Below are 22,301 nucleotides of genomic sequence, written 5' to 3' on the forward strand. Positions count from 1 at the left end.
GTCACGTGGAAGGGCAATCAGATGGCTCGCCTGGGTGACATCACTTGCCCATTCTGTGCTTAATAGGCAGAGGCAGCTGAATATGCAGGGATCGGCACTGCTGTAGTCTGCAGCGATGCAGGTGTTTAAAACTTAATAAATTACACAGTGCCTAAATTTGACCCTTGATGATCACAAGGACCTACCCTATTGACTCGGCGCATTTGTACAAAATCATTTCAGGGTCCCTTTAACTTGCATCCTTCCAGCATACACACTGCCTGCCTGCTGATGCAAGTTTGTTACATAGGTGCATTGCAGATGTGAATGCAAACACCATATAGTATGTTCACAATGAACCACACAGAAATGCTTAAAAAATTTATCCTGCCACATGTTGCCAACAATGTTAGCCGTTTCATGTGAACCTGTTCTGGATTGCCTGATGAAGCTTCACAAGTTTCAGGGGAATAAGACTTCTTTCATCGCCATTCCTCGGGGATTTGATTGTTTCTCGTGTTTATTCATTCTTTAGGGAAAGAACGTCTTTGTAGTGCAATTCTAGGGGGTTCTCTTTTTTAAAAACAACACAATTGCTTTCTTTTGCTGCTGCTGAGTAGTTAGAATGCAGCTCTTTCACTTTCTTCGTTGTCTGTACCCTTATGAGGAAAAGGTGGCCTGAGAGGTGCGCATAATTTAACAGTGCAGGTAACATGTAGCGTGTGCTGTACACTCGGAATCTTGACAGAGCTGTAGAGCCTTGTTGCACTCGGCTTACTGATTTTAGTAGCATTTATGGTAGTGAGTGCAAAGACTCTCTTGCTTTTCCAGGACACATCCAGTTTACGTGTCTATGTTAGGTGTACAAAGCACAGCCAAGTGCATTTTTATAGGCAATGAGGTGCTGTGAGCAGTAGATGAATACTTAGCTTGGTCATTTACCACATATGAGCAGCATGCATGTTAGCCAAAGCAGACAAGCACAATTGTGTTAATGTAAAACGATTTTATTCTGGAGGACACAAATGTATAGACACCGGAAGGAGAATTGTGGAAGAACATAACATTTGCCCAAAACACATCATACCTGGTTCTTTTTGTTTGTTTTTTCCACATTGTTTGGGCGTCGCATTACATGATCTTAGGAATTCTGCCCTTGAATTGAGGGTGGACACTGCAACAGCAGAGGAAACGATTGTGCTGAAGATAACAATGTGCAAGCCTCTATATTAGTATGAAGAAAAATGACATAGGTGAGCATTGAAAGAAAAGTGCATTGTCAGAGACACATCACAAAATCAATCTTCTTGAAATGTGAGTATAGCAGGTTGTTAGTTACAAACAAAAAAACTGCTGCATGTTGTTTATCTGCCAGTGCTAAGCAGTAATGTATTGTGGAGCTTCCTCTCAAAGAATTCTGACAACATGCAGTACTCAGTAAGTAGCAGTACTACACGCCTTCTTCGGGCCATTTGGGGCATAATTTCTTTTTACTTTATACCCTTGTCAATGGCAACATACACCATCAGATGCACATATGCCAGGTAGCTTAATAGCATGTTTATATCCTATAAAGTGCACAACAAATAAGATTGTAAAGGCAGAAACACAGGCAAGAAACAGGTGTGCTGTCCACACTGCGAAAACAAAATGTGTCTGCATTCAAGGACTTGCTGGCAGATGTTTGGGGATTCTTTCTGTAATCGTTTCACTACAGCAGCTCCCAACAGATCATACGAAGTTTAAAAACATCTTGACAGACCTATATTGCTCACATTTCGTTGTATGCTAGATGGCTGAAACTCTAAAACACGTCAATCATACCTAGCCTAGTAGATCTGTGAAAACACAACGCTGATTAGCGGGAGGTTACACGCACTTCACTATCAGCCGCTTGCACTTGCAGCTGAAAGTGTTGTGCTCTTGCATGGCACTGACCCCTGGCCCAGCAATACACGGAACGACCCGAGCCCTTGCAATGTGGTCTGCGGAATGCCATGTGAAACCTCTCCTCGTCTGTGGCTGTCCCGCAAAGATGGCTTTATGGCCACGCTCTTCTCATCAGGCTCATAACAACCCCTTTCCTATAGCTTTCATGAAAGGCAACCTCAGCTGCATCTGTTCCGGTAGCCACAAGAAGCCTCAGATGCCTGTATTTGCAGACTAAGCATTGAGCCTGACATTCGCTTACATGGCTGCTGTAGTGCTATTGCCCCCTTGTCTAGATCATTCTGAGACACACTCTGTCTGTGCAGTGCACCTATTGTGTTGCGTCCATGAAGCTTTGAATGCTGAGAGAGTGACATCTTCAACTGTAAGAACGGTGGGTGCTGAGCCCCCACTGAGGAAGCATCACACGATCATAAGCAACGGCCTAGGTGCATGCCAAGCTTGCTTTCCCTGCCATGTGCTTACCCTGTAATGTTTCAGGACAATGGAACATGCTCACATAGGCATAGCAAACTGCCCTGCTGAAATTTGCTGAGCAACTAACCGGATTCAGCCACTGAATGAAACCACAGTGTGAAGTGAACGACACGGTGCCTGTGCAATTTCATCCTGCTGGACAAAAGGGCAATGGACATGCTACGACCTCAATGGCCTCGAGCGAGGGCTCTCCTGTGCTTAGAGACTGTTGTCTGGCATCTATAAATCGGGTCGCTCCGTGAAGTCAATTTTTGCTGAGGCAAGCTTTTGCACAACCGAAACTTGAGGAGACGGGCATGACATCAAGCCTGCCCACCCGAGGAAAAGGGAACATGCTCCAGCAGCCACTTCTTCAACACAGTGTTCTTTGTCTGAGAACACCACCTGTGGCCGCTAAACAGACAAACCTAAGAACACACTTCGAAACATTAAGCCTACGTACTCGGCAAACACTTCTGTCTCACAATCATATAGCGACCATCAATATGTAGACAACGCATTCATATATATATAATATATATTTATTTATTCATTCATTTATTTAAATCATTTTTTGTCACATTAACACTGACATTTATATGTACATCTATAGAAACAACCTTTGTCTTTTAATAGAAGGGGATAAATATTTTAGTCCTACTATTTACACGAGGGAGACTGAAACAGCGGTAATATATGTATTTATATACTTACAGCAAAAAGCAGGAAGAGTGCTGGTGAAAAATAACTATAAAACGTGATTACGACATGCATTACTTGTATACCCTTTCTCATTCCCTGCTGAAGATCACCGCTCCCCTGTCAATTGGGCCGGTCTGTATTGCCTTCCCTTTACATTTGGATTTCACGACTCGCATCTCAGATCTGTGGGTTCTTTCACTGTTTCCGTCATGAGTTCACGCAAGCTTTTATGCTCGCATCAACGACAACTTGCACGCCACAGTGAAATGCGTCGCATGTGGTCGCTTCCCGCTTCATATGTGAAAAGTTGTGTTGCAATGATATTTCAGAAACAAGCATGGCTGAGTGCTAGGTATTGGTATAATTTTGTATTCTTTCCATAGGAGCATAAGAATTAGAAACACTTGAACGAAATGACAAGAGAAACATTGATGAGTCATGTGCAGTATCCTAGAAATCTTGCCCCTTGCTACCATAGCAGACAGTAGCAAATATTTTACTGGTCAGAGGGATAGAAAGAACGAACAATGGATGCATGTTTTATGCTGCTCACAGTGCAACTGTGTTGTTGCTTTCATTAAGTGTGTCTGTGGACATCTTTTGTCAGCGCGAAGCATATGAAATGAATAGGTTCACAGTTTGCACTCAGTGATGCTTGTTAGTGCTTGTGCAAAATCAATGTTTCACAACGTGCTTGCGCCGCACCTTTTTCTCAATCCAAAGTCAACTAATGCTGATGTGTACTTTAATTGCTCACTTCGCAATGCCATGGGAGACGGTAGGTAGCAATTTGCCAAAATGACATAGCTGAAGTTCTGTTTTCTGCCTCGAAAATCTCAAGCTTGTCACATGGGACGGTACTCTGTAAACTGCCCGAAGTATACAGTGCTGTACTGCACTATACTGCGAGCAGTTTGGATAGTTTTTGTAAGTGCCATGAGCACCTCAATGCTTATGATTTACATGACCAGGTTCCTGCAGGTCATTATACAGGGCAATAATTATTGGGGTTTTACATCCCAAATATAGTGTGGGCTACGAGGGACACCACAGCGGAAAGTACCAGTATAATTTTGACACCCTGGTGATTTTTAACATGCACCTAAATCTTTATACACCGAGAATTTTTTTATTTTGTTATATCTATTTTTTGCATTCCACCCCCATCCACTAGCTAGGGCAAAACTGGATATCTCCCAGGCGATCTGTAATGCACTTTTTGCTAGGTCCTTAAGTAAGACTCGCACAGAGCACTGCATATGCACCTGGCTACGTGTCTGAGTCAGCTTACATGCTTGGCATCAGTGCACACTCGTGTGGAAAGGGTGACTGCACTCGCAATACGAGCACCCTCACTGCAATCCAGGCACGCATTTAACAAGTGCAGGTCAGCCGTTGTGCTGGCCCCCACTGGACAGGTGCACGGGCCTGTTTTGGCTGCTGAATTAGCTCCCCTTTCTCCATATTCATGAACTCTGATTGGTAGGCGCACAGCTTGCCACCTGGGCATCACCTGCACACCGCTTCAGCATACAGACATTCAGGCGTGTAAGTTGACACTGACATGTAGCCAGACCAGTATGCAGGGCTCCGTGTTGATCGGGCTTAGATTCCACTGTAATGTCTGTAGCTGACCTGTTCAATTGCAGCAAGCCATCTAAGTGTGGAGTACCTTAACTGTGGAAAAAAAAAGAAAAGGCGCTTCGTGACAGACATGCTGTTTTCAGTAAAAAAGCTCTTTGCCTGGTGATTATGCAAGACTTGCCAAAGCTCCGTTGTTGCTGTGAGATATGCACTCGAAGATGGTTATAAAGTTGGGGGGGGGGCCGATTATCAGAAAGGAAAACGAAGCACAGCTGAATTATTGTTTGAGGCTCGAGGAGTAATTAGAGAACTGTTCCACGTCACAATACCCCCAGCGAGCCACAATCTTTCATTTGCGGGTGCAAAGTCGCATCAGGAGAACATGCGTGAGCACGACGGAAATGTACGTTCGCAATTTTTGGACCATGGTGGCACATTGCAGTATGAAATTTTCTTCTCCCATAAAACGCGGCCTTGTCTACCACATCAAACTCTGGCGGGTGACAGGGAAGCGAACGAGAAAAGTAAAGTTTTTCTGCTCAGGAGCATCCACTTTCTTTGCAACAATGGCTACCAACGCGATTACGCGAACAATTTCCACAGCCTGGCAATGTATCACCTACATGCCTGACCTACGACGCAAGACGGGATATGTTGTTGCCGAAAGAGAGAGAGTGACCAAGGAAAAAGCCTCCTACTGCGTCTGACTGAATCTTCGTAAATGCCTATAAAAAACGTGGCAGTGAGAGGACTACATCTAGGGGAAGGGAGGAGGTGCTGCTGGCTTTCAGTCAAAGGTGAGGGGGCCTCCATCACGGAACAGCGACACCGCATGCACCGCAAAAACGATACTGCTGTCTCCTAGCACACACACTTGTCCAGCAAAAGGTCCATGTCGGCTCATACATACAGGAACATACCATTCCTGCAGCTACTCAAGCAGTGCTATATGTGGTTTTCTCATCTGCTTTCGAATTGAAGCTTAGCAGAGGATAAGTGAATTCTGCTGATTTTGTACTCATTTACGTCTGAACTGCACTATATGTAGCGAGGAAAAAATAAATAAGTTATGTGGGATATTCAGTGCTAACAGCTTGGCCGCTGCATGCAGTGGCAGTGAGTGCAGCAGACGTGCACTTGCTGCATATTGTGTGTGCTAGAGGACTGCAGTGCAATCAATTATGTTTGCAATATAAAAGGCTACTGGTCATTTTCAGCACTCAGTAATGAGATTGCCATAAGTGGAATGATGGAAGTAACTAAAACCTGTATTTCGGTTTCTTCTTTTTTCCCTCCTTATTAATGTGCCGCAGGTTAATTTCATCAATTACGTGCAAGATTTGACATGCTTGCATGCATTCAAAATCTAGGGTGCTGCTAGGTTGCAAGTGAATGGCAGCTGTGTAGTTCTGTACACAATGCCACTTTGTGAAACGTGCAGGGAGCATTGCTATTCAGGTCTGTGTACTCACAGAGAGAGTCCCTGTGTACTCACAGTCCAGTGGCATGGGCTTGAATAATTTCTCTTTGGCACTGAGCATCATCATATGTAATCAGTGTTGACGCATGGCTTGAATATTCGTACTGTTCAAATGCATGCAGGTGGAAGGTTCAACAGGCATGGACACACAAGAAGCAATTAGGGCAGCTGGTCTCAGATGGTCTTTTCAGATTTGTCTTTATTGCATCTTGTTGCAGTACTTCCCTAGGGACCACGCTACGTAACAGTCTGAAGAAACAAGCGCAATTCCAATTCTGTATCTAACACAGAATGGCAATATCGTAATTACTATTTGTCTTTATAAGTGAGCATCTTCGAGTACTGCCCGTCTGGCATACTAAAAGACTATCACTCTTAGTAACTGCCATTTATCGCAGTTGAATGTTCCAATGTTCACCGTTTAGCACAATAGTTTCTGGAACATGCTCACAAAAGCCAAATTCAACATTCTATGCTATCAACAGCAAATGAATGTAACTTAGATACGCCATTCTCTCGGCTATAGCTTTTAAATCCAATCTTTCACGCAGTGTTTATTGCATTCAACTCCAGGTATTAGCAAGCAGCAATATCCCTTGGCATCACTTGCACAAGCCAGGCACCCCAAGCACAGCTAAACATGCCACGTGCATCCTTGAGGCTATGCATTCAAGAGACATGCTCTTTGCATATTGAGCGCCACCTTTACATTCGTGCAGTAAACATAAAAGTGCCCATGACTAGGTTTGGTGAATATTGTAGTACACAACCTAAAAAAAGAAAAAGAACGGCTTGCAAGCTATTGCTGACATGTCCTCAAAAACTGATACGGCCAAATAATATTATTTGTAGTGGCAATGAGCGGTGACGCTCCAATAGAATCACAGGCGCTGTTGCCTTTATGAGTATTTGACAGGAGTATAAGCTTTAGTATAGAGAATGTTAGGAACCTGCATTGGGTGTGGAATAATAATTAATCTTCATTACCCTTTACTCGGAAAAGAAGCATGCACACAAAAAATTAAGAATGCACCTCACGTGAAGTTGTGTGCAGGTTTTTCATTTTTCTTCCTAGCAGCATGCGCCTGTGTTGCTCCATGCGGGAGGACAGGAGAGGAATGTAACATTGTACGTCGAAGACACGATCACAGCATATGACTAATGGTTTCTTCCATTTGTTTCTTTAAATTCTCTCTCTCTCTCTGCCTATAGAACCGTGTGAGCAGCACTATATGTATATAATGTGTGTGTGTGTGCATGTGTGTGTGTGTGCGTGCTCATGTGTATATAGGAGGAAGGTTGACAGGACGACGCTTCCATCTGGAGGTAATGAAATCCGAGCGCTCGAGAGAAAAGCAGCATTCTCGGGAGATTTGACGTTGACTTTGATGTATACTTGAGACAGTGCGCCCTCTCAGGAGCCCAGAGTGCCAACGATACCTCGGCCCACCTTTTCCATTTCGGAATGCTCTCTGGCAACATTCGCCATGTGACCACCCAGTGACGTTGGGAAGGTTATGTTCCAAGATCTTTGTGGACATGGAGCCTCGAGAAAATGAGCTCGACGCCCAGGGATTTCTTGGACAGCTAGAACTGTTTTTCTTGTCGCACCGTGGTGTCACGCCCCAGCTCTTCAGCTCTTTAACAATTGAGATGCAGCTGCCTCACACACAACAAAGAATTCAAGGAACATAGACAAACCACAAGAGTCAATACATCTCAGTGAAATCTTGTCGTCAGACTTACTGTGCCTGAGAAGGAAAATGTTTGAGAGTAGAGGCGCATAAGTTGAGCTCTGCTTGTAAGGCACAATCAAAAAGGAAATCGAGTCAGACGGGTATCCAGCGCCTCATCTCAAAACTACAAGCTGCACCCTCATACTACATGTCGAGATTTTGTGAAGTGTCTACATGGCCTGAATCGACCGCATTTGGCATGCTGGAATCCCTGGGCGCGTTGCTCAAGCACACCTGGGTCCCAGTAAGCTACCCACTGAAATGAGACGGGGCCGCTGGCAAAGAGGGGTCCACAGGGCACGTTCGTCGCCAGCATGGGGGATTTCCCGTGAATCCACCGCCACTTGGCGACGCATAGATATTGTGTGCACACTCAGCACGGTGGCCACCACAACCAGACGTCATTGCTTGGTGGCCCGCATTTGCACTGCAGGCAGTGGAGCCACATCGCCTTAGCCTCTGGGCTTGTCGCTGTTTCCCAGAGGTGGGTCGCCACAACAGCAGATCATATGTGATGATTCGAAAAAAGTGCGATGGCTTTACAAGTGGTGGTGACTGAATTGTCTCCGCGGGCAGGCGTCTCTTTTGATACTTTTAAGCGAGGTACCTACCTCTTTAGACATTGAAGACATCCCATTACATTCCAGTATCAGCAGCACAACAAGTGCCTCATGCCTACACTGTATGGCAGCAATGTGATACCAATCAGCAACAAACTTGTTTTCAAGATACTAGTTTTCATGCAGGCAGCAGTGTTACACGTTCTGTCATCACATTTCTTGGGGCGCAAGTGGAAGCTCAAACATGGAATAGCATATATAAACCTACTGAGGTTGCTTTGTCAGTAAGTTGGCATTCGAAGCAGTGCAGTGCGGGTCCTTCGCTCTCAAGCGTTTTTTGGCTTGCTATACTGTTGTTGACCTGTATATCAGGCAGAGCTGGAGGAGTGATGAAAGCAGGAGATTGTTTAGCGCACTGTTAACCACACGGTGCAAGCACTTCACTTGAAATTTCACACCCGGCAACAATCGAGCCTGGACTCCCTCGCAACTGCATGACGAGAAAAGAAGAAAAAAAAAGGCAACATGGAGTCATCTATTGCTTTTATCTTTGGCTCTTTGAGACAGAAACGACCTCGGTTTCACCCATGAGGAAACGTCGGGGAAGACGTCATGGAAAAAGGAGAAAACGGGAAGCGGTGAAGCGTCTCCCGAAGGAAGACAAGAGTCTTCAGTTGCGACGTTGCCTACCACATGATGAGAGGCTGGGTATTCGGAAGACTGTAGGGGGAACATTCGAGAACTCCGAGGCTCTGGGAAAATTTGTACGTTTCTCACTACAGGAAACAATGGGGGTAGGGGCGGCTATACAATGTGCACTGACTGTAGAAAATGACAGCATGAACAATGAGGGTGGCTTCAGTACACGAAGGTAAAAACCACGGAATGAGAAACCAGGACGACAATATAGGAGGACTGTTGGAAACGGGCTCTGCTATCCCGGCCTACTCCATTTCCACTTGAGAAGGCCCTTCTTTAATTTCCCGCCTTCAATCATCGACAACCTTTGTGAACAGGAACAAAGCCACTGAGCGTTTGGCTGCAGCTTACTTCAGGTGGCCTCCTGTTGTGCCTGCACTAAACTCTGCAGAAAGAGGCCAACTTATGTGCTCACTTCCAACACCAGAAGATTCACAGACCTGACACAACACAGCCAGGATTCGGCAGCATTCAAACATTTAGTGACTTTGTTTCTTTTCACAAATTGAGTACCGACATGAAACCGATGTATCCTAAGTGGTGCCAATTGGCAACAACCATGAGCGATTATGCAGCATCCTGGAAACGCTACAGTGTGCAGGCTCAGTATTCCACAGGACTTTTTCTCCCACACTGGCACTGTAATATTGCTCCAGTCAACCCCACATGCAGCCCAGAAACGGTGACAGAAGCCACGCAGGCAAAACTGGTGGACTACGGAGCGAGGTGCAAACACGAAGAAGAAAAAAATTTGGAACCAAGAGCCTCGCTGCCTATCACGGGACTGAAAAACAGGCAAGTTCTTAAGTCTGCAAGCCAGTGCAAACTATGTGTATTGCGTCTCGCTCATTCTAATTTAAAGCCTACTTATTGCCCCAGATTTTAAATTAGTTGACCAGTTCATGTATTCCACGCGGAAGGTTTCCAAAATCAACGTGGCAGTCCACGCTAGTACTGTTTCAGTAAGACACGTAGTAAGCTGGCTTTAAGAGCCAGACTACATCTTTAAGAAGTAGCATATTTTTCACTTCACACTCAATGTAAGAGTGCAAATAGCTTAAAATATGACTAGATTTTTGTGTCAAGAGTCGCCCGCTCCGACGGAATGGCACCTTGCCACATGAGTAACTTAAGGAAAGGGTTCATGGATGCACTCACTTAATAAGAAGGGAGGGAATGAAAATGGGAAGAAAAAACCGTTTCAGGGTCAAAACCCACCCACGACTTGACGTGCAAGCGCGCAGTCTTAACCACCGGTTAGCAAGGTTATGGTAGCAGCTCATTACTGTGCTTGCTTTGGAAGCATATTGCCCCTCATTGGGTAAAGGTTGTGCAGACAGATAGCACAGTTTTGGGAAAGCGAGGGAATGCGTTGATTAGGCTTTTAGCATCGGTAACTTCAGGGCAGCGGCATGGTCCAGAATGTTAAAGGATTTATGTCAGCAGTGCCGCAGCGGGGAAAATAATTAAGCTTAACGCGCCTAGGCCTAGTAGGCATTGGTGTTTTTCAGTGGGTAGTTTAGCACTGGGTGTGTCGAGCAGAAATACGGAATATTAGCGCAATTTATAGCTCACTTTAGTTCATTTCCGGCGACTGGGCAGCGCACGTCAAGAGTGGGGCAGACAGGACTACATCTGCTCTGACCACCGACCGGCAGCATGCAGTTCTTCTGCAACAGCATGAACACAATTCAGTCATGCACTGCACGACACAGCATTAGAGAAGCTTAAAATAACGCCGACATTCGTCTGTAGCTTTTTGAGGTATGGCACAGGGTTAGTCAAAGAGCCAAGCAAGGTACAAAAGCAGGAAAAATATTGTGGTCAAAACAAAAACAATATGTTACCAATTCATGCATTTTGTAAGCAAAATTAGTTGTGAAATGATAAAAGGTTGTCAGGCACTGCTGCTGTGTGGATCGGTGATCAAGGCAGAACTACCGAACCGCAGCTGAGCTGGCGAAGAAGGCATACACAACTGCTGAGGCCGCGCGCACACTGGCTAGGCGCGCGGTGAACGTCGGCAGCCACACGTGCCAGTCATCGCCAGCCCATACCTACGGCTGCTTAGTCCCGCTTGGATTTTGACCCTAAAAGAGTAAAAAAGACACCCTAGTGCGGCGGGCGTCCTGCTTGGGCCTCCGGGGGCCCATCCCGTACTGTCAGATGCCCGGGTCTGACGAGCTGACGGCGCCTGGGCCGCCCTTAGACCCAAATCCCGTGCTGCCGCCTCCGTCACTGTAGCTGTACTCCTCCTCCTGGTAGCCACACTGAGAGTGCGCCCGGCCAGCTTCCGAGCCACGGAAGTCCAGGTTGTACTGTGCCCAGAAGCGTGTGCATCGATTGGTGTTCTGTCTTCACTTAAACTATGAGCTGCACGCTATGCCAGAGCCACAGTCAAGTCACCAGGATGATGCATTCTACATAGCTCTAATGTTACCCTCTGCAATGTCTTGCCATCTGCTACCTGAGTTCGTGTCAAAAGCACAGCATGTTTTTACACTGTTAACAAAAGGGTAAGATATATGCTGCTACACCTCTGCACCTAACCACAGTGACTCCCACTGGGCCAACTGGACCAGCTCACTAATGCTTGGGATGCGATGCCACAGGCACCAGATTGCACTCCAATGTCCGCCAAAATGTCATTTTGTCACGTTTAATTTCTGAGAAAGTACTTGGTTCATAATTTTTCACAAGAGCTAGTGAGTCTCAATAAAAAAAAAGATGTTTTCTAATCTGAGTGTATCTTGCAGACCCTGATGTTCTATGTTCGGATGTTACAATGAAATTTTTACTTCATTGTAATCGATGTTACAAATTTACTGGTGCATACAATTTAAAACGACTGGTGATTGGCAATATTCCGAAGGCACAGTTAATGTGCATAGAACAAGATTTACTCGTTATTATGTTCTTCGTTAAATCAAGTTAACTTCATAATATGTATATAAAATACGGACACAATATGCACCATGTAAGAACCTTAAGAAAAAGAAGTGAAAATTGTTGGTACGCCGGCTTAGGTCTGTTATCAGGTGCTCATTTCTCAGCACTGTAGCCCAACTGTGTTTCAAAGAACTGAAAAGCCGACGCCCTGTCAAATGTATACTGACTAATAACACATTTTTTAGCTTTGTCTCACATGCTGATCCTACACACTGAGACCACAGCTTATAAGCACTGCTTTGTTGCATGTTTTTGATTACGGAGTGAATCATATTAATGTATCCAATACTTTACCTAAGTCTGACTGCAGCCGTAAGATAATGTAGAATTATTCCTGTGGTAGCAAGAGGTATTCCATTATGCACATGGCATCTTAAAGGCCACCTGCTCGGTTAAAAAAAGCAATTCTGTAGAGTGTTCTGTGTTCTTTATTGCAGTACCTACTAAGTAATGTGCTCTAAACAAACAAAAAAAAAGTGGGTGGGTGGGAGCACACCTTTGCGTACACCTTTGCAGTGCTTTGTTATTCAGTTAGTCAGCCTTAGATTTGTTCTTGCGCTCAAGATTATCAGGTTAACAGTTAGTTTTATAAGTCACCGAGGTTTTTAATTGCCAGAATACACACAAACATGTTAAGTGAAATGCACAACAGGTGAGATCACACTCCTGCAAGCAGTAGCATGCTTTTGTTGCACACTGCATAAATGTACTGTTTACTTACCTTTGTTGCGCAGACTAGACAGGTTGTGACCACTTTAGAGATGACATTCATCAGGTTTTTCGTTTCCTGGATGACATTGTCAACCTGCAAGATTAACAAAAAGCACAAGACGTGGTGGCTACACATTTCAAGTCGATTCTAAGCTTGAGTAACAATAATGCAACACATATTGCCACACTGCCACTGCATGTGGCCCTTGCTTTGCTTGAGAAGATTGTACATGATGGCACAAACGCAATACAATGAGAAATTACCTTGGTAAAAGTAGCCGCCTTTCCCACTGTTGGGTTCTTCACCGTGAACTGTAGCTGCTGGACAAATGTGGGCACCTTGTCCAGAAACTCAAGCAGCTCTTTCTTGTGCTGTCCCGTGGGAACCTGCCAAAGAAGCATATGCAATTAGGTGACCAGATTAGTTTGGGTCCACAAGCCCTGTCCAAGCCCAAATAAGCTTGTTGCTCAAATATAGCCCAATACAAGTAGAGCATGTTACACAAAGAAAAGTCAGCTCACCTATATTTGTGCATCATACATTCATAGATGTCCTAGTAGTTCATTTTGATATTAAAGAAAACATTAAGAGGAAGCTGTCAAGATTCTGTTGTAATCTTTGGTTATCACTGACCACGAACAAGCAGAGAAAACTGTAGCAACTCGGGAATTTTGCAAGCAGCAGTAAAAGCCACAAACAATAACGCACTCTCATTAAGTGGAAATGGTAATTCTGATATCCACAATACTGCTTTGTGTGCATGCAGAAAAAGCTAATGGCTGAATATGCTCATTATTTTCACTCTTATTGAACATTCTGAAAAATAACAACTTATACACATCAGCTTAAACAAGACTGTTTTCAATGTTTTCACGACACTAGCCGAAAAAAAAATTCCCAACCCTTCCAGTTCCATCGTGGGCACACAAAATTCTGGTCTTCCAGTAGGAGCCCTAAGCATTAAGACAAGCTCACAAATTAACCTAGTTGAGTGATAAACCACTGTCAAATACTTTTCCTGTCAAAAAGCGTGCAAAAATGAAAAGCACCAGATGGGGAAAATTTGACGACAGTCCATGACCAAACAACATCAGCCACTACTGGATCATTCTCGTGAAGATGAAATTGTTTGGCGAGAGTATTAGCGGCATTATATGTCAGATTTTGATGAAAGCACACCTTGGCTTGTTCAGTGCAAGCTTTTGCCAGTTTGATTTAAGCTGTACTCAAAAAGTGAATAAACTGCCATTAGTGATGAGCTCCTTCTATAAATGAAAATGCTTAGAAATAAACATTTGTTTAAAAGTTGAATAAGTATTTCACAATAAATATGTCTCATAAATATAGTTCGGAGATATAAAGCACTACATGTGTATCATTGCCACAGTTTACTATTGGTTTGCACAGTAAAGTAGTTGGCAGGAGCGTGAACACAAGTTCAGGCTTGGTTCACTCATATCACTCTAATAATAAGACTAATGTTTAAGATTACTAAAAAAATGAGTGAATGCTGCACTGAATGGAAAATTTGCAAAAGAAGAGAGGCGAGGCAGACAGGAAAAAACAACAGGAAATATTCATGGAGAAAGTGCACTACAGTCCACTTCTGCTAATTCAACCTTGATGGGACCGACATAATTGACCAAATTATTCAGTGGGTCGAAATAAAAGAGGGAGGAAAGAAGACAGCAGACTTCAGCGATTCCTTCGGCTCTGAACTCATTTACTGCGACAGCAGCATTGTCCCACTGGGAAGACGACCATTTTGTTGTTGTTGTCCAGCAAACACATGGCTCATACCCACTATGCAGGACTGGCCAAGAAATGGGTAGATTATTCCAAGATATAAACAGAAATAAATTTTCAGGACTGTCAATTGCTGTTGAAAGGTGAAATCAAATGTTAAAATATAAGCAATAAGTACATATGTACTGAAATTGTTGTTTATTTTTGCTTGCCTGCTTCTTCTTCGATTAATTGCACTCACGCACTGTAGGGGACTGGACAAAAAGTCAATGGTTATTGGGCCGTTGGTTGAGGGGAGAGGTGCGGTCGCATAAAATATATCAATTTAAAGTAAGACTTTGCAAAAAATGAAACAATATTCAATATTTAAATGATAATTTTAAACTCTGTGATGTTAGAAAAAGAAAGTGTGGATTGCATAAATAAGTTGTGACGTCATCTTTGCAGTATATGCAATTACTAGAGGTAATTTTTGATGGTCTCTATCCACATAATGCTAAGCATTTTACATCCACAGCATTTTAGATGGGCTGGTACAGGATCATTTAATGGTTCTAGCAATGGATGCTATCATTGCTACAGCTGCATCAAAATGTGAAGAAAATTCAGGTACTGGCATTTTCTCCCCTGCTCTTGGTTGGTCTTTCTCCCTCAGAATTCCTAATTTCATACCAGTATTTTTGGCTGAATTCATGGCGGTAATATTAGCCCTGTAAGAACCAAGTTCACCACCTTAATCAGTAGTAATAATAACAGATTCATTATCTTTATGATGCCATCTCACATCTCACGTGCATTCATTCTCTTGTGCCTGCCCAATTAAAATTAATAAGACCTGTCTGGATACCTGGACATAAGGGATTATTTATGAATGAAAAGGCAGATAGCCTGGCAAGAGTGGGCCTCAGTGGCCCAATTCTTTCGGAACATCCAGTGTCAACATACATTACTACAGCTAGAGTCAGGTAATATGTTATCATGCTCGACTTTTTAAACCCAGCTATAACAAATTTTGCAGAGTATCGACACCTACTGTTCCCTTGGCGCGAAAATTCCTTTCAAACTTGTAAAACTACTTCCTTTGAAACAAACTTGCTGTCTCTATGGCATAGCAATGCATGTAGTGGAGTTCTAAATATGTACATGGACAGGCTTTAGGCCTCTCAGATTCCCCATGTCTAAGCAGGCTAGATTTATTTAGTTGAAATCTATAGCTTTATGGAACCCTTTGTTTGCAGGTGTTGGCCAAAGGCTTATGCTACTGATATATATATATATATATATATATATATATATTTTTTTTTTGTTCAGGGTGGTTCAACATTTTACTGTTTGAATATATTTGATTCATCCATTCTTGCTGCACCATGTTTACTTTAGTTTCTTTTCTGTGTTATTCTGGTGAGGTTGCGTTGTGGTCAGTGTAATAAGTTTTGAGAACTTTTGTGAATACAGTCATATTATCTGTTTCTATCATTCAGTGTGACAACATCCAAACACCTACCTGCCGAATGTGTCGGCAGTGTGGCATTTTAGATGTCCGTTAAATATAAAGTTTCCTTACAGCATTTTTTTTTAACTTGGTGTTTGTCATCAGTTGCCCTCGCTGCCCTGTTGGCTTTCTGGACTGAGGAAGCTAGCCAGAACAAATGCAACAACCGCTTCAGTAAACATTTATTCAATCAATCAGTGGTTGTGTAAGTCAATGTTTAACCCACTGGGGATGAGAAACTGGCTGTATTAAAGGCTTCTTGCGTTTTAGGCTCCAAGAGTGATTTTGAAGGCCCCGCCTGAGGATTAAGCAACTCTGAGGCCATAACTTCAGCTACAACTGATGTCACGGGCAAAATGATGCAGTGCTGACTACAAGATTTGAGTGATTGTTTTTTCCCAGTACATTTGCAGTGCTGCTATATTGGGCACTTGGTGGCTATGAATCCTGTGAGCTACTGTGTAAACTATGCAGCGTTATTGCTGTGACGTCATTGCTGGCATTCATGATGTCGATGCTTTCAACAATGTTTTCCACAAACCGCCTGAATCTCAGCATGCCATACTTAAAACTGATCATCATCGTCATGTATGCCTCCTTTGTGCTGCTGATGCCGTTTTCATGAGCATGACAACGAATAATTGCATGCCAACACACTGCCATCTTGTCAAGAACAATTTCTATGCAATGCCACATAATAATGTCATCCTCGTCCACTATTGTTCAGCCTCCAAAATACATTCACAGGCACCACCGCTTTCAGAGTCTGTGTAGAGTGCAAAACCTTGCAGTGATTTCTCAGCGCTGTTGTTGCGTGATAGTGCAGTGGTTGGTAAACGTGATTCTGAAGTGCACATTGCTCCAGTAAGATGAGTTCGATGTGGATACATTTTCTTTTTCCTCACATTGTGGTGATGGTGAAGCTGGGGATGATGAGGTGGTCTGATGACGACAAAAATCATTATGTGTCATCAATGATGACAACAGTGTGATCAATGATGACGTTGTCAGCATAACAAAAAGGACGGACAAGGCAAACCCAATTTCGAGCAGTTAACTGTTGTCGCAGATATATATATGTAAAACGTATTATGTCCCCAATTCTGGCAATCAGAAATAAGATGAAACTGCAGAGTTTACCTTCACAGAATGGAAGTTTAGTTATACCCAGGGTCAATCATCGTCAGTCTCAGACTAGCTGTCTATAATCATTGCTGTCCACAGACCACAACATGTTGCCCTCCTAGTGATCCACTGTGTTTGATGTTCTGCATTTCTCGGAACTCCTCGATCTGCTGCAGTGATGACTTACAAGGTGGTGAGCTACACGTAGTCTAATCACTTCGCCAGTTCATCCTGCGAAGCACAGAAGTCTTCGGAGCGCCGAAAACATATGACATGACTCTTGTTGTCACTAGCTTAGCATGTAAAATAACTTTCGAATGAGCTTTCATAATAAAGGCCTGAAAGCAGCACGTTGTTGCCATTGTCACCATGAACTTGTTTTTCCACAATCTTGTGATGACAGTGATGCTGGCTCTGATGGTAAGCTATTGCTAACGACATGGACATGCACATTTACAGAGATTTTGCTGGAGCTAGTTCATCTGACATACTGGCATATAAGTATTATAGTGCGAAAAATCGAGTACAATGAAACACACATTGCCCACCTGGCAATGTGTTTTTTGTCTTCCTTTTTTTTTTGCACTGTAATACTTATATCACCGCACGTTAGAATTGGGCATATGGATAATTTTATTTATGAATATTGTGATCTCAGAGCAGGGGAGGTACATCATAGCAGGGGAGGTACATAACCAATTGTTTCATAGAATAAGGAAAACAATTCATTTATCTGGAGTCGATTTAACAGAAGCCTACTGTGTATGAAAGTTTGTCCTCACACGCTTGAGGAAAAAAAAAATAACGATTGTGTTCTACACATGCTGACAGCAGAGTAAATTGCACATGGTAAACATATATATATGATTCAAAATCGGCGCTTGTTCTGACTGCTTTAAAATATTGTCTTAACCAAAGTGATGAACATTGCACTTTTTTTTTCTCTTTCTTTTTCTTTTTACTTAAATATTCACTGTGTTCAGCATATACAGAGTTCATTTTCAAAGTCAGACAAAGGACAAAGTGCCAACAGTTTTCTTATATCACAAAATGATCTGCACATATATAATTGCTTAACAAGAACGAGCAGTGGGCTTAAAATATTCTAGAAAGTAGTAAAGTGGTTGTGAGTGAGTACTGACATGACATTTCTCATTGCCAAAATGAAGGTCCAAACTCTCTAAATCTAAGAACAATACTTGCAAGCATCAGAGCACCCCCTAAATAATTTACTGTAGTACTTGTTTCCATGAAGAAAGTAGATGCATCATGACATAGGTTCGCTCTGTTCCTGTCAGTGCAGCCAGAAGACTATAGTGTGTCTTTGATGAGCAACATTATCTTAGCTATAGCCTTACTGCTACACTACATCAGCAAATTTTGCTCTTTGTCATGACGCCACAATATTGACGATGACGCCACGATGGAATTTCGAGTATAAAATTTAAATATCCTATGTTTCTCAAGTTTCACACTTTCTTTAAGTTTTATCCTTGTACATGTGAGAACCGTTGGTATAGTTTCTACAGCTTGGAATATATGAGTCCGTACACCTTTAAATAATGTACGGCACGTTGAACGCAACAATCATGCATACTGCGCTAGTGGAATTCAAACATTCTCTTACAAAAATATGCTTGTGCATAACCCTTGAATGACAAGACATATAAAAACCCTTAAAAAATGTTTATTTTCTATATAAATCTGCAAAACACATCAAGAATAACCAACAAAAAGAAAAAAAATACTTTGCGGAAATTTTTTCAGCAATGGGGGGGAAACCCCAGGCAGGAAACTGGAAGTGGGCTTCACCCCAAGCCACGTAAGGCTTCGTTTTTAATCTGTATAGACAGCTCTCATCATATGTGAAGCATAGGCACATATTTCATTTGCTTTACATCACATGTGTGACACCACCGCAGTTGGATATCTTGCATCGGCCTGTCTCCTCTGGCCTTGCTTTCAAAAGGCAGTGAGTCGCGTGCCAATCTTCTTCCTCGCCCATTGCTGCTCTAAACCAACAAATGGCACTTGCTGCCTGTCATTCAATGTTGGCTGAAGACATTTAGCTGGAAACTTCGTACTCAATACTGAAACTCGGCAAGAAAAAAACATTTTTATGGTATGTTGCCTGTAGGCAACACTCGTCAATAAAATGATGAGCTCATATGATGATGATGATGATTTATTGGCATCCCCTTTGAAACGGGGCGGTGACAAATAGTCACCTAGCCTGCTTGAGTTACTCAGGTATGCTATACATTAAATATAGTGGAATTCAAACATTCTCTTACAAAAATATGCTTGTGCATAACCCTTGAATGACGAGACCAAATAATAATAATAATAATTATAATAATAATAATAATAATAATACATGCTTTTCATTCTAGCATTTTTATATAGATCTTTTAATCTTTTTTCTCTTCCTCAAAATTTCGCTATCTACCTTGTACCGCTATCTATGCCTGTAATGGATAAGGCCGTATCAATCTCTTCCCTGCTTTTTTTTTCCACCAATACTCTAAACATCTCTTGCTTTTGTCCAATTTAAATCCAAGTGATTCTGGAAGGTGTACACTACCTACGGGTCTCACTGGGTGAATGCCCTCATATTCCATTCGGATGCGCTGAGAGGGCTCCGGATCTTTGCTGCAGCATACACATGCCTCATCTAGTTGCGAATATTTGCTCCGGTATGTTTTCGTTCTTAGGCAACCAGCTCGAACTTCAAATAGCACAGCACTTCCCTTTGTGTTATTTCTTTCTTTCTTAGCGACTTTACCACCACTTTTTCGCATCGGGCATGTTTCAAACCTCTTTCCTGGGATGATCCCGGAGGTGTGCACATCCACGCCAATAAATTTACATCATTTTCAGGTTTGAGCTCTGTTATCATTTTGCACATTTCATATTTGGGTCTGAGAAGATTTAAGATAAAAGGCACGCGCTGTTCGTGTTTTGTTTCATGACATTTGTTTGTGGGCTGCCATGCTCAAAATTATGAGGAATAATTTTGTCAAGAATGTAAGACCTGGGTTAGCAACCGTAGTGATAGAATGGTGTGGCAATATAACGCGTATACACCGCATGCCGTATATCATGGCATTGCATATAGCACACATATAGCTAAATATATACAGAACCTCACGGTGATGACGACAGCGAAAATTCGCTTGGAGTGTCCATATAATTGCTATCACAATAAAATGCTGTGTTAGCAACATAGTATGGCTGAATATGATACTCTTTCAATGGTAATAAGAAAACCAATGCTTTTTACACGTGGCTAAATTGCTGATGCATAGTGACACACACGTTCACCCACCTGGTATGAAAACTGCCGTACAACCTTATAGAGCTTGTTGGCTTCTTCTGCAAAAAACTCGGCTTGAGTGAAGAGATCCTAGAAAAGAGCAACAGGTGAGCCAATTACCTAAAACTGAAGGGAAGGGAACATAAATGCCCTTCATCAGAACTGAGAGCTGGGCGAGTTGGTGTGGTTGTTAAGATGGAACATAAATGCCAACTGCCTGAAATAGCTTAAAACATTTGTGCACTGTATACATACATGTTCTCATGAAAATGGTAATCAAGAAATATTTTTTTAACTTGTCACCTAAGTCATAATCACCAATTATGATTTGGCCCAAAAGATATTCACAGAAAAATGAACAGCGCAAACCACAAGGGGCAATGAAAGCACATGCCGCAAGTACTGACTCATAACTAAATTTAATTTTGAAAGTCATGCATGCGAAGAGCGAGATGGAAGCAATGATAACGAGCTTGTTTTGTGAAACTTAAAAAAAAGAACTGTTAGGTGAGTTCTGTGTCAATAATATTTTGTACTAATTTAATCTTGTACTACAGAAACAGTGTTCAGTTTCCGACTACTTATTTTTTTTTTTTACTTTACATTGTAAAAATCAAAGTTAGCAGACTTTTAGCAATATACATTTGTGCTGCACATTTATGAACGTGGTCAAACGTGTGTTCAGAAGTTTACTGTGCAGATGTACGACATTATATTCCTGCACTTGTATTATTTTACTTAATAAGGTTGAGCTTAATGCAATTTCACTGTTCAGGGCTCTTTAGTGGAGCAAGGGGAGCATGAATTGCGAGGTTGATCTTTCTCTCTCATTTTCGAATGCAATAAAATTATTCATTTATTTATTTGTTTATTTGACAATGAACTACTCCCCTCGGCCGGTCATCGCGACTGCCTTTGGCACCACAGGGAGCTGCTTCCAGAACAGAAAGGCCATATTGCCACCAGTTCCTTCATGGCATACCATACCTCTGCTCTCAGTGAAAATCAAGTACATTTGATACAGAGTTCAGAAGAATAGACTGATGTGCTAGTTGGTATTGCATTACGTGAGGTATAGCGCAAATGGGGCACACAAGACGTGTCTTTGTCTTCTCTGCATGCCATCCTGCATGCCCCATTTGCGCAATACCTCACGTACATTTTATATTTCAGGAGCGTAATGTACTAGTGAAGCTTGATACTTTTCTTTGGGGCTCCACTAAACGCCTTTATGCATGTGACCAAGGGGACCAGCAGTTGAGATTAAGAAACGTGCCTGTGTGGTCTTGAGATCGCCCTCTCCTCGAGTGAACTGGTACATAGAGAAGGCCATCTGAGACATGGCGCGTGCCCGGCCTACGATGTCATTCTCGGCGGCGGGCCACTTCTCCGTCTCGGCGTCCATCTCCGACGTCAACAGCTTCATCTCGAGGCCAAGCTTGGCAATCTTGGCCTGCTCCTGCGAATCGATGCACTGCGCTAGACTCGACACGTGTGCCAGCCTTTCGTGTTTCTCTCCCTCTGCTAGAGCTCTTTTCTTACAATGCATGTTGAAAAGGCGGAATGTCACGTGCTTGAATAGACAGACACGGCGGAAGTACCTGTGTGGAGAGCCCGCTCCGCTAGCTCTCAACAGATGGTGATGCAGAGGTGATAAGAATGTATTTGATGTCAGCTGTTGTGTGTATCATACAAAGCTAAATGACTTGCTAAGTAACTATCAGCGAGCACATGAACTCCATAAATAAATTGAGTTTAATATTTATATGCCCCAACAACCACTTTGGCCTTAAAGCAAATGAAATTTCAAAGTCA

The 22,301-nt window shown here is 42.7% G+C and overlaps 1 protein-coding gene across 3 annotated transcripts in view; it reads right to left on the reverse strand.

Annotated features, from left to right (window-relative positions):
* Positions 1–22,301, reverse strand: part of LOC119442980 (alpha-catulin-like) — a 162,101-nt gene that overhangs the window by 9,983 nt on the left and 129,817 nt on the right. The window contains exons 11-15 of one of the 3 annotated variants that reach the window (XR_007465745.1): positions 21,763–21,945; positions 20,499–20,576; positions 13,071–13,193; positions 12,817–12,900; positions 1,060–1,153 (exon numbers count right to left, since the gene is read on the reverse strand). Coding sequence is in view for 2 of the 3 variants with exons in the window: in XM_037708080.2 (XP_037564008.2) it covers positions 11,309–11,464; positions 12,817–12,900; positions 13,071–13,193; positions 20,499–20,576; positions 21,763–21,945 (624 nt within the window). In the remaining variant the exon portion in view is untranslated. Of the gene's footprint in view, positions 1–461; positions 11,465–12,816; positions 12,901–13,070; positions 13,194–20,498; positions 20,577–21,762; positions 21,946–22,301 lie in introns of those variants that run through there. The other 2 variants (XM_037708080.2, XM_049662496.1) reach the window with 2 other exon arrangements.

The sequence above is a fragment of the Dermacentor silvarum genome, chromosome 2 (assembly GCF_013339745.2).
Source record: "Dermacentor silvarum isolate Dsil-2018 chromosome 2, BIME_Dsil_1.4, whole genome shotgun sequence".
Classification (NCBI taxonomy): Eukaryota; Metazoa; Arthropoda; class Arachnida; order Ixodida; family Ixodidae; genus Dermacentor; species Dermacentor silvarum.